The sequence below is a fragment of the Lissotriton helveticus genome, chromosome 7, assembly GCF_964261635.1.
Source record: "Lissotriton helveticus chromosome 7, aLisHel1.1, whole genome shotgun sequence".
In the NCBI taxonomy this organism is placed as follows: Eukaryota; Metazoa; Chordata; class Amphibia; order Caudata; family Salamandridae; genus Lissotriton; species Lissotriton helveticus.
The window spans coordinates 35222332-35237533 of NC_136068.1; the positions used below are offsets into that span (position 1 = coordinate 35222332).

Consider the following 15202-nt stretch of genomic DNA (forward strand, 5'->3'; position numbering starts at 1 on the left):
ATGCTGTACATGTCTGCAGGCAAGACACACAAGGTGTGCCACGCCGTGTCTTTACTCGTCTGCACCATGTCATGCAGACTGTAATGTCAGTCTGCATGAGTGTGGTGAGGGGTCCCTTAGGGTGACACAATACATGCTGTGGCCCTTATGAACCCTCTTTAGCATCCATGCCCTAAGTACAATGGGTACTATTTACTAAGGACTTACAGGGGCTCTAAAGGTATTGCCAACTGGGGGAAAAATTGCAGTTTTAGTGAACGAGATCTTGTACTGGGGACCTGGATAGTAGGAACCAGTGTACTTCTGTCAAAATTGCCTAATTTAGCAGGCAAAAAGTGGGGGTGACCATGTCAAAAAGGGTCGCTTTCCTACAGTCTGTACCTCCCGTTCTGTTCAAAGAGGTCTTGTGTGCCTTCGGCGTCAATCTCGAAGCATCTTCTTTGGTCGTAAAGACCTGCAGGCCTGGGGTGGCAGCAAGGGCAAAAACGAAAAGGCGTCTGTTCCATCATCAAGAGGAGATCTCTTGTGAGGAACGCCAAAGAGGAACTCAGCCCTGAAGGGCAAAGGCCCAAGAGGGGCAAACACTGACTCAAGTTGCCCTGATGAATCTAAATTTGATGCAGTTAACTAATAAGAGAGGTCTGTGATGGAAAAATAACGACTGTATTCAGGAAAGTAACCAATGCTGGTGTAGAACCGGAGCAGAGGAGCACATGTCGGAACCAGATAGCAGAAGAAAACAATCTAACAATGGAGTTGAGGACCATGTGCATTACAAGCAAGGGAAGAAGTCACTATACCTTGTGACACGAAAACGTTTCTTAGAAGAAAAACAACTTGCTAACATCTGAGCCCAATACTAGACGGCGGGATTATGCTAGCCATGAGTATCTACAGACACAGGTGCCTCGAACATAGATTTGCCTTTGTCTGACAGGCTGTTCAGGAGCTTGAAGACATTGTTGCGTCACTGGACGTTGAGACTAGCAGTAAAATCTGCTTTGGTGACTCCATCGGCATCGAGGGTGGCAGCTTGATGCCTTGAGGCAAAGAAGTTGTGGGTAGTCTTCGAGGTTTGGAGCCCGAGCCTTGAGACTTCTCCAAAGCCTAAATGTGCTTTTGATACGGTGAAGACTCTGTGGCAGTGCCTGAAGCTCACTGTTTAGACCTCTTTGGCATTCGTTTGGGGCTCAAAGCCGGACTCCCTTAGGGGAGGTACTGAGATGAGGCTCAAGACCTTGGTCGCAGCCAATTCCTGGAGGGTCAGTCCTTGAATGGTATAAAGGGCCTCTGTGTTTTTGCTGTTGTTTGTGTCCTGGGAATAGGTCTGCCCAGGGCTCCTAGCGACTATTCTTCCTTGTAGTCAGTGTCCTCCGAGGAGAGGATTTCGGTACTCCATACTGGCAGACCCTGCTAATCCCTGACTAGCCTTCCCCTGCAGTGTAAGCACCCTCAATGTCTTCAGGTCCAAAGACCTGCACTGACTCTGTCCTTATAAGTCAGCCTATAATGCGCCGATCAACGTTCTCGTCTGTAGGGAATCATCTTTTTTGGGGGTAATACAGGCCAAAGAGCATGATTCCTCATGAATACTGAGAAGCAAAAATTGGAAACCCAGTGACGGGTCGACCACGGAAACTTAGAGAGCTGAACTTGGGCCAAAATTGGTAGAGTCTGTTCTATATAATCCATCTACCCAAGTCATTCTCAAACCTCCTGACAATGAAAGAAACACACGGGTCCAATCAAATTTCAAGGTTGAAATGGTTCTTTACATGCTGTAGATGGCCATAATTTTGCTCGCTGGAGCCGAATGCCAGACTACTGTAGCTCGATGGAGTTAGAGCTACAGATCTACACCCAAACCAGACAGAGAGAAAACATATCTGAGGTGGAATCTTTGTGGTTTCTGGGTTGGAGCTCAAGTTACCTCGAAACCGACCTCATACTCTGCAAAAAAACAGATTGCAACATCTGCACAAAACACCAGATGGCAGGAGTGTGGAAAGCATGTCATCTACAGCTACACTTGCTAGAGCAATGCAGTAATCTACAACTGAGTGCAAAACACTGTCCTACAACTCCACACTGTTCACTCCATTTATTGAATATTGAACTTATTACCTCTACAGGACAGATGAGCCTAGAATACGAGACTGGCAGTATAAGGACTACACTAACATACCTGTGACTATACATTAATACACTAGTGCGTGTCCATTGACATCACTGTATTAACAGAATACAACAGTGCTGCACTGCATTAGATGGGCACTATGATGCACATTTAGGTTTGCACTGCACTGTTAGGGTGCTCCTTACCTGTCACTGATGGAAACTGCCCTGAATGGCAGGCTGCGGACGCTGGCGCCTGGGACACAGCACACCCAGAGAGAACGATCCCAGCAGGCCCTGAGCTGGCAGATACCATGCATGGATGCCCTGCATTCGCGGACGTGGGGGTCACTTGTGCGGTGGATGTGATGACTTTTGGAAGGATGGCGGCAGGTGTGCTGCTGGCCACAGAGTAGACGAGGCCGTGGGCTGATGTCTGGCTAGCTGCAGTCAGAGCAGAGGTACCTGGGGCGCCAGCGCTGGGATAAATGGCTGCAATGACCTGGTTAGTGCACACTGGAGTAAGCTGAGGGCTGGGGATAGGAGATAACCCCACATGTCCTGATGCCAGTAGAGGAGCCTGACCTGAAACAGAGCAGACAAGAACACGAAGATCAATAACCTCTGTCCTTCATCGGATGAGTCAGACAGGTGAGAGAGACATTGCGACATATGAACAAAGCTGTTTGACTAGGTTCCTTCAAGGCTCCCAAACAAGTGCATAATCTTTGTGAACAAACTTTCCTCTAGCCTGCTACAGATTTTATGAATCAGGACAACAAACACCCACATGTAACAATCTCCAGCGCTGTGGCTGAGTCTATATCTGCACCAGCCTTTGTGTCGAAACCTGAAGCTGGTCTCTCCAATGGACAGTAGGGATATCATAAAGGGCATGGATAGTATTCTGTGCACTTGTGTAACGCACCTCATGACTCATGAAGGACTGTGGTCGCCAAGATTATCAGCACTTTTCAGACACCCCCCCCCCCCCAGCTGTTAAAAACAAGGACAAGCCGCCTCCGAACAAATGACCATGGCCCAGCTGGGATCCTGCCAGTAGTCTCTCTCTCCGAGCAGGCTCTCTTCTATGAAGATAATAGAGGAGGTTGTGATGCAACACTTTGAACAAAATGATTGGCTCGGGCAGACAATCCTACTTTCCATCAGGCGGGGGACAGAATCTTGGATTCTCTATTTAAAAAGGCAATATTTTAGTGGCTATATCGTGATAATGGCCCTCCAATGTATGTACATATGAATATAAAAACCTTACACTGCAAATCTACCTAGAGAGCAACAGCGTCCTGATTAAGAGCTCCAATGTACGTGTCCGGATCATTCCCAAGGGAGGAGGAGGACGTTCATGGGTGGTTTGTAAATACAGTACATATACTTTGGATTGGGTTTTCAGTAAGATTACAGGTAAGTTAATTTTGAGATTACTCTTCTTACTCAGTGTGGTATACCTGGATACTACACTGGGACATTTCCTGGAAACAGGTAAGTAAAATCGGTTTTGTTAGTACAATTTTAAAGAATTTCTTTAGGTTTTCAAACTCCACACTTCGAAACTTTTCCACGAAAAACCTTCAATGTTATCCTATGGCGGAAAGGAAAATGTTACTTACCTGTAAACATCTGTTCTTGGCATGTAGAGCTGTAGGGTCACATGCTGTGCTGTGCACACTCCTGCCATCTAGTGTTGGGTCCGGATGTTCGAACTTTGTTTCTCTTCGAAGAAGTCTTTCTAGTCACGAGGTAGGTGACTCCTCCTTTCGGGGATAGTGCGCATGGGCATCGACTCCATTGTTAGATTGTTTTCCCGCAGAGAGTGATAATGGAGTTAGTAAGAGTAGTAAAAGGAGATGTCCGTGAATGCATGTATCTAAGTAAGATGCTACTGCAACAGGTATAGGTACCCGGGAAGTGGGTGAGCGCATATAACTCTACAGCTCTATATGCCAAGAACAGATTCATACTGGGTAAGTAGCATTTTCCGTTTGAGGCATATGAGCTGTAGATCATATGCTATGCATAGACTATATAGCAGTTATCTCCCAAAGCGGCGGCTAACCTGTATCTGTTGCAGTGGTTTGAAATAGTGTAGGTAAGACTGCCTGGCCCACTCTGGCTTGTTGTCTTGCCAACACATCTAAACAATAGTGTTTTGAGAATGTGTGAGGTGTAGACCATGTTGCAGCTTTGCATATGTCATCTATGGGTATATTTCCTAAGAATAACATTGAAGCCCCTAGTTTGCGTATAGCATGTGCTCTGGGGGAACCGTTAACGTTTGTTTTGCTTTTGAATAGCACATTTGAATGCACTTAAATTTCCACCTTGCAATACCTGATTTTGATATTGGATTGCCTTTATGTGGTGGAGCAAAAGCAACAAAAAGTTGCTTGGTCTTTCTAAAAGGTTTCGTTCTTTCAATGTAATATAGTAACGCTCTTCTTGCATCGAAGGTGTGAAGAACACGTTCTGCCACAGAATCTGGTTGAGGAAAGAACACCGGCAACTCAACAAACTTTAGGTAGAAATTTGAGGTTAGTCCTAAGAACCACTTTGTTTTGATGTATTTGTAAACATGGATCTTCAACTGTAAGTGCCTGAAACTCACCCAATCTCCTTAGAGATGTGATAGCTATGAGTAAAGCTACATTCCAAATGAGAAATTACAGTTCTTATCTACGCAAAGGCTCAAAAGGCAGACCCATGAGTCTTGTAAGAACGATGTTGGGATTCCACACTGGAGCAGGTGGAAGTCTGGGGAATGACTCATTTTCCTTCCATGAAAGCCTTAGTAGCAGGCACTCTAAAAAGAGACAAATGTCTGTTCAGTAGATATGCAGCTATCGCAGCAAGACGTAAGCGTATGGATGTATACACCAAATTGGAACACTGTAGATGTAATAGATAACAAATGATGTTTTGGATTGAAGTGTCGCGCAGATTGACTTGATGGTTATTACAGTAAATCACAAACTGCTTCCATTTTGCTGAATAGCATGCCCTTGTGGTAGGGCGTCTAGCCTCTTTGATGATATTCATGCAGTGTGGCAGAAGACTGAGGTGGCCAAACTCTAAGATTTCAGGTGCCAGATCGCAAGGTTGAGATGACTGGGATCTGGATACCATACCCTTCCATGGTTCTGAATGAGGAGATCGGGAGTGAGATGGAGTTTTTGGTGGGGAACTACTGCTAACTCCAAGAGGGTTGAGAACCAGGGTTGACGGGCCCATGTGCGAGCAACTAGGATTAGTGTTAGTGACTGCTGTTTGAGCTTCTGAACCACTAATGGAACGAGTGGGAGAGGCAGAAAAGCGTAAGTAAATATCCCAAACCAGGCCATCCATAGTGCATTGGCTTTGGACAATGGGTGTGGATCGCTGGATGCAAAATGTGGGCATTTTGCGTTTAAGTGGGTGACGTACAGATCTATGTCTGGGAAGCCCCACATTTGAAAGAACGGGAGGAGAACCTGAGGGCGGAGTTCCCATTTGTGGATCTGTTGTCGTTGACGACTGAGCATATCTGCAATGGGGTTGTTTACTCACAGAAGGTGTTCCGCAAGGACATATATTTTGTGAGGTATGGCCCATCTCCAGATGCTCCAAGATAACTGTGAGAGCTGGAGACAGTGTCCCCCCCACTGTTTTTGTATGTAGAACATTGCGGTCATGTTGTCTGTGTAAATAAGAACAGCTTTGCCTAATAGATGAAGTTGAAAAGCTTTCAACGCTAGAAAAATTGCTAGCAATTCTAGATGATTTATGTGGAGTTGCTTTTGTTGAAGAGTCCACATGTCCTGAATGGTATGTGTTTGTAGATGCGCTATCTGTGGAACCGGGTCGACGAATGGCCGCCCCTTTGAAAGGTGTTTTGTAATCCACCACTGCAGAGCGATGGGTGCGGCCATCCACCAACACTAGATCTGATAACTGACCTTGAGCCTGGTTCCACTGACGAGCTAAACATTCCTGGAGGGGACACATTCGGAGTCTTGCGTAAGGAACGATTAACATGCAAGACGCCATCATTCCTATCAACTGCATGAACACTCGAGCTGGTAACGAGTGTTGTGACTGAAGCAGAGGTTAGAGTCTGCATGTTGCGGATTCTGACTGGGTTGGGACATGCTAGAGCTTTCTGGCTCTATTGTGGCTCCTAGATACAATTGTGTATTGGATTTTTGGAGATGAGACTTGGTGAGATTCACAGTAAACCCAGGGTTGTGAAGCAGTTGGACTGTTTTTCGAGTGTGGCGTAGGCAGCTTTGCTGTGAGTTGGCTTTTATGAGCCAGTCTTCTAGGTAAGGGAAGACATGAATGTGCTCTCTTCTTAGATGAGCCGCGACTACTGCCAGGTATTTGGTGAAAACCCTGGGTGCGGTAGTTACTCCAAATGGGAAGACCATGAATTGATAATGTTGGCTGTCTACCAGAAACTGGAGGCATTGCCGGTGAGCACGGTGAATGGTAATATGGAAATAGACGTCCTTTAAGTCCAGAGTGGACAGAAAGTCGCCTTGCTGAAGGAGTGGGAGCCCTTGTTGGAGTGTGATCATGTGAAAGTGGTCTGTGTGAATGTATAGATTTAGCTCTCTAAGGTCTAGTATGGCCCTGAGAGAGCCGTCTTTTTTGGGAATTAAAAAGTACAGGGAGTAGACCCCGGTCCCCTGATACTGTACTGGGACTGGTTCTATAGTGTGTTTTTCCTTGCTTGAGAAGGGTAAGATGCTCTGGTGACATTGCATGTGATCTTGGAAGAGTATCTGGGGGAGTGTGTGTAAGCTCCAGACAGTAACCATACTAGATACTTTGTAGTATCCACTTGTCTGAGGTGATTGAATTTCAGGTAGGTAGGAATTGAGAGAGACATCCCCCGACAGGAGTGGATTGTTCGGGGGTAACGGAAGGAAGTCACTGTTTGTTTGCGGGGGAAGTGCGTGTGGATTACCTCTGCCTCTGTTTCCTCTTAAACCACCTCTAAAATAATCTCTTGAAGAGGAGGATTGATTGTTGTACTTGTAAGAGGAGGAGGGGTTTTCGGTGGATACATTTTTGGAACCACCCCATCAAAGGAGCAGCGAAAGGAACCCCTAGTGGCAGGCAGTTGCAAAGCCCCCATGGACTTTGCGACCTTCGTGTCTTTTTTGATCTTCTCCAGCGAGGTATCAACCGTTGGGCCAAAGAGATGTTCTTTGTTGAATGGTTGGTTGAGGATGGAGGTTTGCACCTCAGGCTTGAATCTCAACCAAGCATGTCTGCGTAGGAGTACACTGGTGCTTACTGTACGAGCTGCTGTATGTGCTGCGTCCAGGGCACACCTGATTCAGGTATTAGTGATAAATTTACCTTCTTGGATAAGGTAATTAGCCTTAGTTTTGTGTAAGTCAGGTAAAAATTCCACGAGTTTTCCTAACTCATCGTAATAAGCCCTATCGTAACAAGCCAACACAGCTTGAGCGTTGACAATGCGCCAGTGATTAGCCACTTGTGAAGCTACTCTTTTGCCCGAGGTATCAATAAGCATATACTCCTTATGAGGAGGAGCAGTCTAACCTGTCTTTTGTGAGTTCACTCTCATGGGAGCGTTGAATACCACCAGAGTCTAAAGACAACTGACCTCTGATGTAAACAGGGTCGGTAGGTGAATGTTTATATTTTTTTCTCCACTCTAGGTATAATTATTCTTGCCCTCACAGGATCTTTAACCACATCAATGCTATGGCAATTCTCGCTTGGTGCTGCCCCTCTTTGAATCCCACTGTTCATGACGAGCTCAGCTCGTCATTAGCACACAAGCAGTGTACTGCATGACGAGCTGAGCTCGTCATGAGCATGGAAGGGGCTAAATATCTCATCTGAGTGTTTCAACATACCTTTTAGCATAGGTAAGGTACGAGTGGCTCTCTGAGAGGAACGAAGTGTCTCAAAGGGAAAATCCTCCTCTAAATTCTCTTTAGGCAACTCCACCCCGTGATACTGAGCACCCCTGTTAAGGAGTTCAATGTACCCAATGTTATCGTCAGGTGGGGAGTATCGACACGGATACAAATCAGGGTCATTATCTGGGCTATGATAATCCTCCCAAGGGTCAATGTCTAGTGGCCTATCCTGCTCTACATCCTCATCCAGTGGGTCAGGTGTACGTGGTGGTGAATTTGATGGTGTAATGAGTAAATGGGGAATCAGTGGGGGAAGGAGGTGGAATGTAAGGTGGAGAAGGGTTAGTGCCCACACTTTTGATTTTGAGAGGAATGTGGTAGTCCACTGGCTGGTCTATCTTCCGTTTGTTTTTAAGAGTGACACAGACATGTCCTGTATCAGGGTTGATAACAAGTTTTTTTGCTTCAGATCTGAAGGCGGGGCATCGGGTCGAGGCTCTTTAGACAGAGTATCTTTAACTTTAGTTCTTTGTTTCGGCTTCGAAGGTTTCGGCTCCGAGCCTTTCGTTGTCAAAGGTAGAGTCTTTGGCAATGGAGGAATTTTGATAGTCACATGTTTAGATTTGGGTTTCGGTGCCAAAGGTGTTTTTTCGCGACCGGAGTGGGGCCGGCTTCAGCCCGAGCCGGAAGGGTTCTCTATGTTTTGGAGCTGGGCGGAGCATCGGAAACCTTTTGTCTGTGCAGACCTTGGCCCGAAGGCAGAGGAGGGACCTGAGCGTTTGTCTTTGGTTGTTGAGGGAGCAAAGGGGTGTCTTTACTGATGGTACATTGACCCGGAGTAACTTGTTCCTCTTCTTTCATGTCGCAGGCGACTTCGGCCACCAAGAAATGTTCTTCCTCTTCAGCTCCTTGAGTATGCTGTTCTGTGTCAGAATCTTCCCCGAAGATGTCCAGTGCAAAGCCACTCTGGTGTTGCATCTCGTCGCGTCTAGCCCGACGGTCAAGAAGTGTCTTTTTCGATCGACACACGTCGCAGTCTTTCTTGTTGTGTTCCGGGGACAGGCAAAGGTTGCACACTTCGTGCAAGACGGTGCGTGGAAATTTAGCACGACACTTGGGCAGCACTTGAAGGGAGTCCGTTCCATTGACTGTTAGTGCGGTCGGCGGGGGTAGGCCAGACGGCCCACCAAGAGTTTTCCGATTGAAGATTTTTCGAGGTGAGACGATACGCGATGAATGGAGAACTGTGATCGATAACAATACCTTCGAAGGTAGTTGATCGTGCGTAAAAGGGAACTCAGAAACTGTGCCGAACCCCAGCGCAGCAACACACATCCGAACCCGAAGGGGATAAAAAACAATCTGACAATGGAGTCGACAATCAGCCAGGATAGCTTGACTCCAGTGGCATGGAGAGCACGGGACCCACATCTGGGCATTCCCGTCCCACTCGAGGTGGCAAAAGCAAAAACATCAATTGATGAACAGAATGCAGAACAATGTCATACATTCACCCCAGTACAGAGATCTGGGTCTAAATCCATAGTTTTTTTGCTCACCATACCATTCCAGTTTTGACCCAGCCATATGCAAATCAGTCTTTATCCTGCGCCCAATGGGAACAGTCCAGCCCGAAATCAATGAATGAATGAATGACGGATTTATAGAGCGCATGGCTGCCCTTGGGCTTCCCAGCGCTGCGCAACCAGATACTGAATTAGGCAGTAATACCTAAGGGTATTGCATGAACAGCCATGTTTTTATCTTTTTTCGGAATTGTGTCTCCTCCTCTATTAGCCTCAATTCCAGTGGGAGAGAATTCCATAGTTTAGGGGCCAGGTGGGAAAAGGATCTACCTGCCCCATTTTTCCCTACGTATCCTAGTTTCAACTAGCCTCTCTTTTGCGCTGGAGCGCAGTTGTCTCTTTGGGATGTAGGACGAAATTAGGTTTCTTATTTTTTTGGGGCCTTTCCTGTGTCGTGCTCTGTGGACAATGACTAAGGTTTTACATTTTATTCTAGCTTCTACTGGAAGCCAGTGGAGTTTCCTCAGATGCTTTTTCGTTGATTCCCGCAGCGGGATGTTGCACAGCAATCTTGCAGCTGCATTTTGGGCCATCTGCAGTTTCTGGATGACATATTTGGGTGTCCCTAGGAAGAGTGAATTTCCGTAATCCAGTCGCGAGGTGACCAGCGCGTGGATCACCGTCTTCCTTAGATGAGAGGGTACTCTGTCTAGAATTTTCCAGAACCTAGGAAAACAGGTTTATCAGGCACTCTCAAAATTATTAAGTATTTCAAACGATTGACGTCGTCATTCTCAAGTTCTAAGGGCAATAAAACAAGTTATTCATTTGACAATTATGCTTAAATTTTAGTAAATATAGAGTTCATATCCAAAAAGTAGATTTCCAAAATACGGATCCAAACAAGATGTTAGTCTTCAAATTCTTTATTTCATATACATTAAAAGTTTTTTTCCAGCTCACACCGCCGACACGTGTTTCGTCTCATAGAGACTTTTTCAAGGCAAAGGATGTTATGAGGGGGTGTTATTAAACACGAGTCTGGTCTCACAGTGTAGGTATGGATAAAGTCAAGAGTCACGCAATCAATATGTGTCCGCATGGAATATTCCAGGGGGAAGCGATCTTTAAAATCCTGGTCGCTTAACCCGATTTATAAATAGAGCATGACGTGTAGTCCAATATCGCAATCAACGGTTGGAATAGTGTTCTTAGTTATTAAAGAAGTCTTGCCGCGTTGAGGTTGGTTCACTATTTCATAAGCGACCAGGATTTTAAAGATCGCTTCCCCCTGGAATATTCCATGCGGACACATATTGATTGCGTGACTCTTGACTTTATCCATACCTACACTGTGAGACCAGACTCGTGTTTAATAACACCCCCTCATAACATCCTTTGCCTTGAAAAAGTCTCTATGAGACGAAACACGTGTCGGCGGTGTGAGCTGGAAAAAAACTTTTAATGTATATGAAATAAAGAATTTGAAGACTAACATCTTGTTTGGATCCGTATTTTGGAAATCTACTTTTTGGATATGAACTCTATATTTACTAAAATTTAAGCATAATTGTCAAATGAATAACTTGTTTTATTGCCCTTAGAACTTGAGAATGACGACGACAATCGTTTGAAATACTTAATAATTTTGAGAGTGCCTGATAAACCTGTTTTCCTAGGTTCTTGATATTAGCATTCTTTGCTAGTTTAACACCCCTGGTGGTGGGTGTATAACAGGACAACTGTGCACCTCATAGAATTATACTTATATATTTGACATTACACGTAGATATGCTTTGAGAGCTGTATTAACTGGATGTGCGGACGCTTTCTCTGTTAGAGAAACACTACCACTAAATATCTATTTATAATTCTGTCTAGAATTTTCCGTAGGCTTCTGAGAAGCCTGAAGCAGATTGCCAGGACTTTATTGGCTTGTGTGATCATGGATAGATTTGTGTCTAGCCAGAATCCTTTTTCACTGTATCTGCTGGGATGGATGGTTGGTCCAGACAGGCTTGCCAGTTTATTATGGGTCTTGGTATTGCCTTATTTCCTATAAGTAGCAGCTCTGTTTTTCCACCATTTAACTTTAAACAGCTTGCTGTCATCCATTCCTTGACTTTAATCAGGCATGAGGATAGCCTCTCCCCATCCCTGATGTTTTTGTATCCAGGGAGATGACCAGCTGCGTGTAGTCAGCATACGAGGTCATGGCGATGTTGAATTCCTGTCCAATCTTGGCAAGATGCTCCACATAAACATTAAAGAGTGTAGGGCTCAGGGATGAGCCCTGAGGAACTCCACACTTAAGCGACATGGTTTTGGAACAGATATTATTTTCCTGTACTTGAAATGAGCGTCCGTCTAGGAATGAGGTTAGCCACTTGAGTGCTACCCCTTTTACTCCTTTATCCGACAGCCTTCTACACAATATGCGATGATTAACCGTGTCGAAGGCTGCACTTAGGTCTAATAGGAGCAGTGCCGCCGGTTTTCCTGTGTCTAATGACTGTCTTAGCTCTTCAACCACCACCAACAGAGCGGATTCGGTGGTGTGTTGCGTCCTGAAACCCATCTGTGAGGGGTGGAGGCAGTGGTTGGTTTCTAGGAAATCTGTCAGGTTCTTGTTGACATGTTTTTCCAGTAGCTTACCTGCAAAAGGAAGTAAGGAGATAGGTCTGTAATTTTCTGGAAGTGATTGGTCTGCATTAGCTTTTTTTAGTAAGGGTTTTATCACAGCGTGTTTCCATGCCCTAGGGACTATACCAGTATCCAGAGATTGACTCATAATCTTTCCAAGAGTGGGTGCCACATTTGGTGATACGGCTTTGAGGATATAGGGTGGTGCTGGATCCAAAGGTGATCCCGACTTCACTGTGTCTAATAGTGATTCAATGTCTTTTTGTTCCATGTTGGGGAAGTTCGAAATGACTTGTTGTGGGGTTGCCCCTACGTGTTCTTCTTACTTCTCTGATCGGTGAGCATTATTTGATTCGAAACTACTGTAAATGTCTGTCACCTTCCAGAGGAAGTATTAGGCTAGGGTATTGCACCTATCCTCTGATGATTCGGGAGGGCCGCTGTCGTGGGAAGTGGTGGTCAAAGACTTGATTATTGCAAACAGTTCTCTAGTAGAGTTCTGTGCCTCCCTGATTTTCTCTTCAAAGAACTTTGCTTGGTTCATCTTGATGTTGTCGTGGTACTTTCTAATTGCCGCATTGTATTTTGTTTTAAGTTTGGGATCATAAAACTTTCTCCACTCTCTTTCGATCTTTTTACATTCCTTTTTTTGTTCCAGTAATAGGGGGTTAAACCATCCCTCTCCTCTAGGTCTATTCTAATGTTTGCGCATGGTCTTGGGTGCTATTATATCTAATGATTCTGTGATCCAGGATTCCCATTGAGAGTAGACGTCTTCTACTGACCCTGGTGTTTCTGATTGTGGCTGTGCTGCTTCTGTCAGAATATCCCCTCATTTGTCTGAATTGATCTTATCCCAGCGCCGGAGTTAATGCTGCATTTACTTATCGGTAATAGCATTACTCAGAGTCCTTTTCTGATTGTGATGAATCGGGCCCGTCCACCGGTCCTATAGTCAGTCTAACGGTACGGTGTGTGGGCTTGGTACGGAACAGGAAGTGAGATGGACGGGGGTGTTTCTAATGTTAGGAAGGGATTGTGAATGGAGACACAGGAGCCTCAATATCTGATTTATCATGGCAAGAGAATAATTCAGATTATTGCTATTACCAGTAAGTAATCACAGCAGTACACAAACTATGGCCTTTCCCTGATTCACCCCCTCTCCTACCCCCTACCCACTTCCTCCTCCCTGAGCACAACCCTTTAGTACAAACGCTCTACGCGGTGGGCCATGGGTGAAGATATATTTCTGGGTTTTACAAATTTCTAATTCTACATGCTTCTCTGATGTTGACAACACCCACGCACTCGTAACAAGCAGACTGGACTACGGGAACGCCCTCTACGCCGGAATCAACAAAACCCTGCTACACAAGCTCCAAACCATCCAGAACACCGTAGCCAGACTCATCCTCAGAACCCCACGACATGAGCACATGACCCAGCACCTATGAGACCTCCACTGGCTCCCCATCGAGAAGAGGGTAACCTTCAAGCTACTCACCCACACATCCCTCCACAACATCGGGCCCAAATAACGCGCCTTTTCAGCACCTCATTATTCTGTGTAATATTTCTGTGTTCGTTTCCAGCCTTTTGTAATCTGAAAGGTACAAAATAGTGGTCTGGCCAAGGCACAGGAACGGGGGAGGCAATCATTAAATTAGGGATATTGAAGATTACTATGTCCAAGATGTGGTTTTTAATGTGTGTAGCTGTTTTTATCAGTTGAGCCAAGTGTAGGCTCTCTAGATCTGATAGTAGTCTTATTGTGTTTGGGTTGCTTTTATCCTCCATATGAAGATTCAAATCTCCAAGTATTATGATATGAGTCTTTTTTTTTTAAAGTAGATTAGCCATAGCATTGGAGACTTCTTCCAAAAAAGCCCCTAGGGGGCCTGGTGGTCGATAGATTAATAGACCTGAGAGCGTAAAGGTTGGGGACAGTTGTATTGCAAATTGTAGACATTCACAGTCCTCCAGGTTAAATTTTTCTGTTATACACTTGTGTTCCACCTTTACAATAATAGCTAGTCCTCCTCCTGTTTTTCCCACCCTGTCTAGTCTATGCAGTTCGTAGCCTGGTGGAACTGCCATAACTATGTCAGCAGAGGAGTGCTCTTTGAGCCAGCTTTCCGTTATGAATAGGGTATCTAATTTAGTGTCCTCTAATAATATACGTAGCTCCGTAGTGTGTTTCGGTAGGGATCTACTATTAATTAGTCCACATTCCCACTTCTGGTTTATTAACGATTTTCTTAGTGTATTGTCTGAAGTTCCTATGGTATGGGGGGTTAGCCATCTGCGTTTACAGCATTTGCAATAGCTGTTTGCTGGCTTGCCTACTGTGAAATCCCACTTCATGTCACAGCAGTTTCCCTCTTTGTAAGGATTATATTTCTCTAGGTCTTCTATGGAGTATCTTAGTCTGGTCTTTTTTTTTGCAGGGGTCTTGGCCCCTGGTCCCGGTTGGGCGCAGACGGGCTTGCCTTTGCGCTGCGCGCGTCCGGCCACCATTGTAGTTTTATGCTGTTTTGCCCTGGAGTATCGGCCAACTGGACCGCTAACCTCTTCCCCCAAGATGGCGTCCGCGTCGATCAATCACTGCATTTCTAAAGCGCGCTACATACCCGTGAGGGTCTCAAGGCGCTGGGGGGGCTGCTACTGATCCAAGAGCCAGGTCTTGAGGAGTCCTCTGAAGGCCAGCAGGTCCTGGGTCTGTCGTAGGCTGGTAGGGAGAGCGTTCCAGGTCTTGGCGGCGAGGTAGGAGAAGGATCTGCTGCCGGCGATGGTTTTCCGGATACAAGGAACTGTGGCGAGGCTGGCAGAGCGGAGGCTGCGGGTGGGGGGGGGGGGGGGTGGAAGCTGAGTTGGTCGTTGAGGTATGTAGGTCCGGTCAGGCCAGGTCCTCCCTGGACTGGAAACAAGCATCCTAGGACCGGTTTCGGGCTTTCAGGCCTTATCAGCCAGGATAGCTTTTTGCTTTGTTCGCCCTAAGTTGGCAGGGTATGCCCAGAC

General features: G+C 45.7%; 1 protein-coding gene across 4 annotated transcripts in view; it reads right to left on the reverse strand.

Annotated features, from left to right (window-relative positions):
• CIC (capicua transcriptional repressor) overlaps positions 1-15202 on the reverse strand; it is a 463331-nt gene that overhangs the window by 126341 nt on the left and 321788 nt on the right. For 3 of the 4 annotated variants that reach the window (XM_078651325.1, XM_078651324.1, XM_078651326.1), the window contains exon 15: positions 2323-2700. The exons of the other annotated variant lie outside the window; for it this stretch is intronic. In XM_078651325.1, coding sequence (XP_078507451.1) covers positions 2323-2700 — 378 coding nt within the window. The remainder of the gene's footprint in view (positions 1-2322; positions 2701-15202) is intronic. 4 annotated transcript variants of the gene reach the window in all.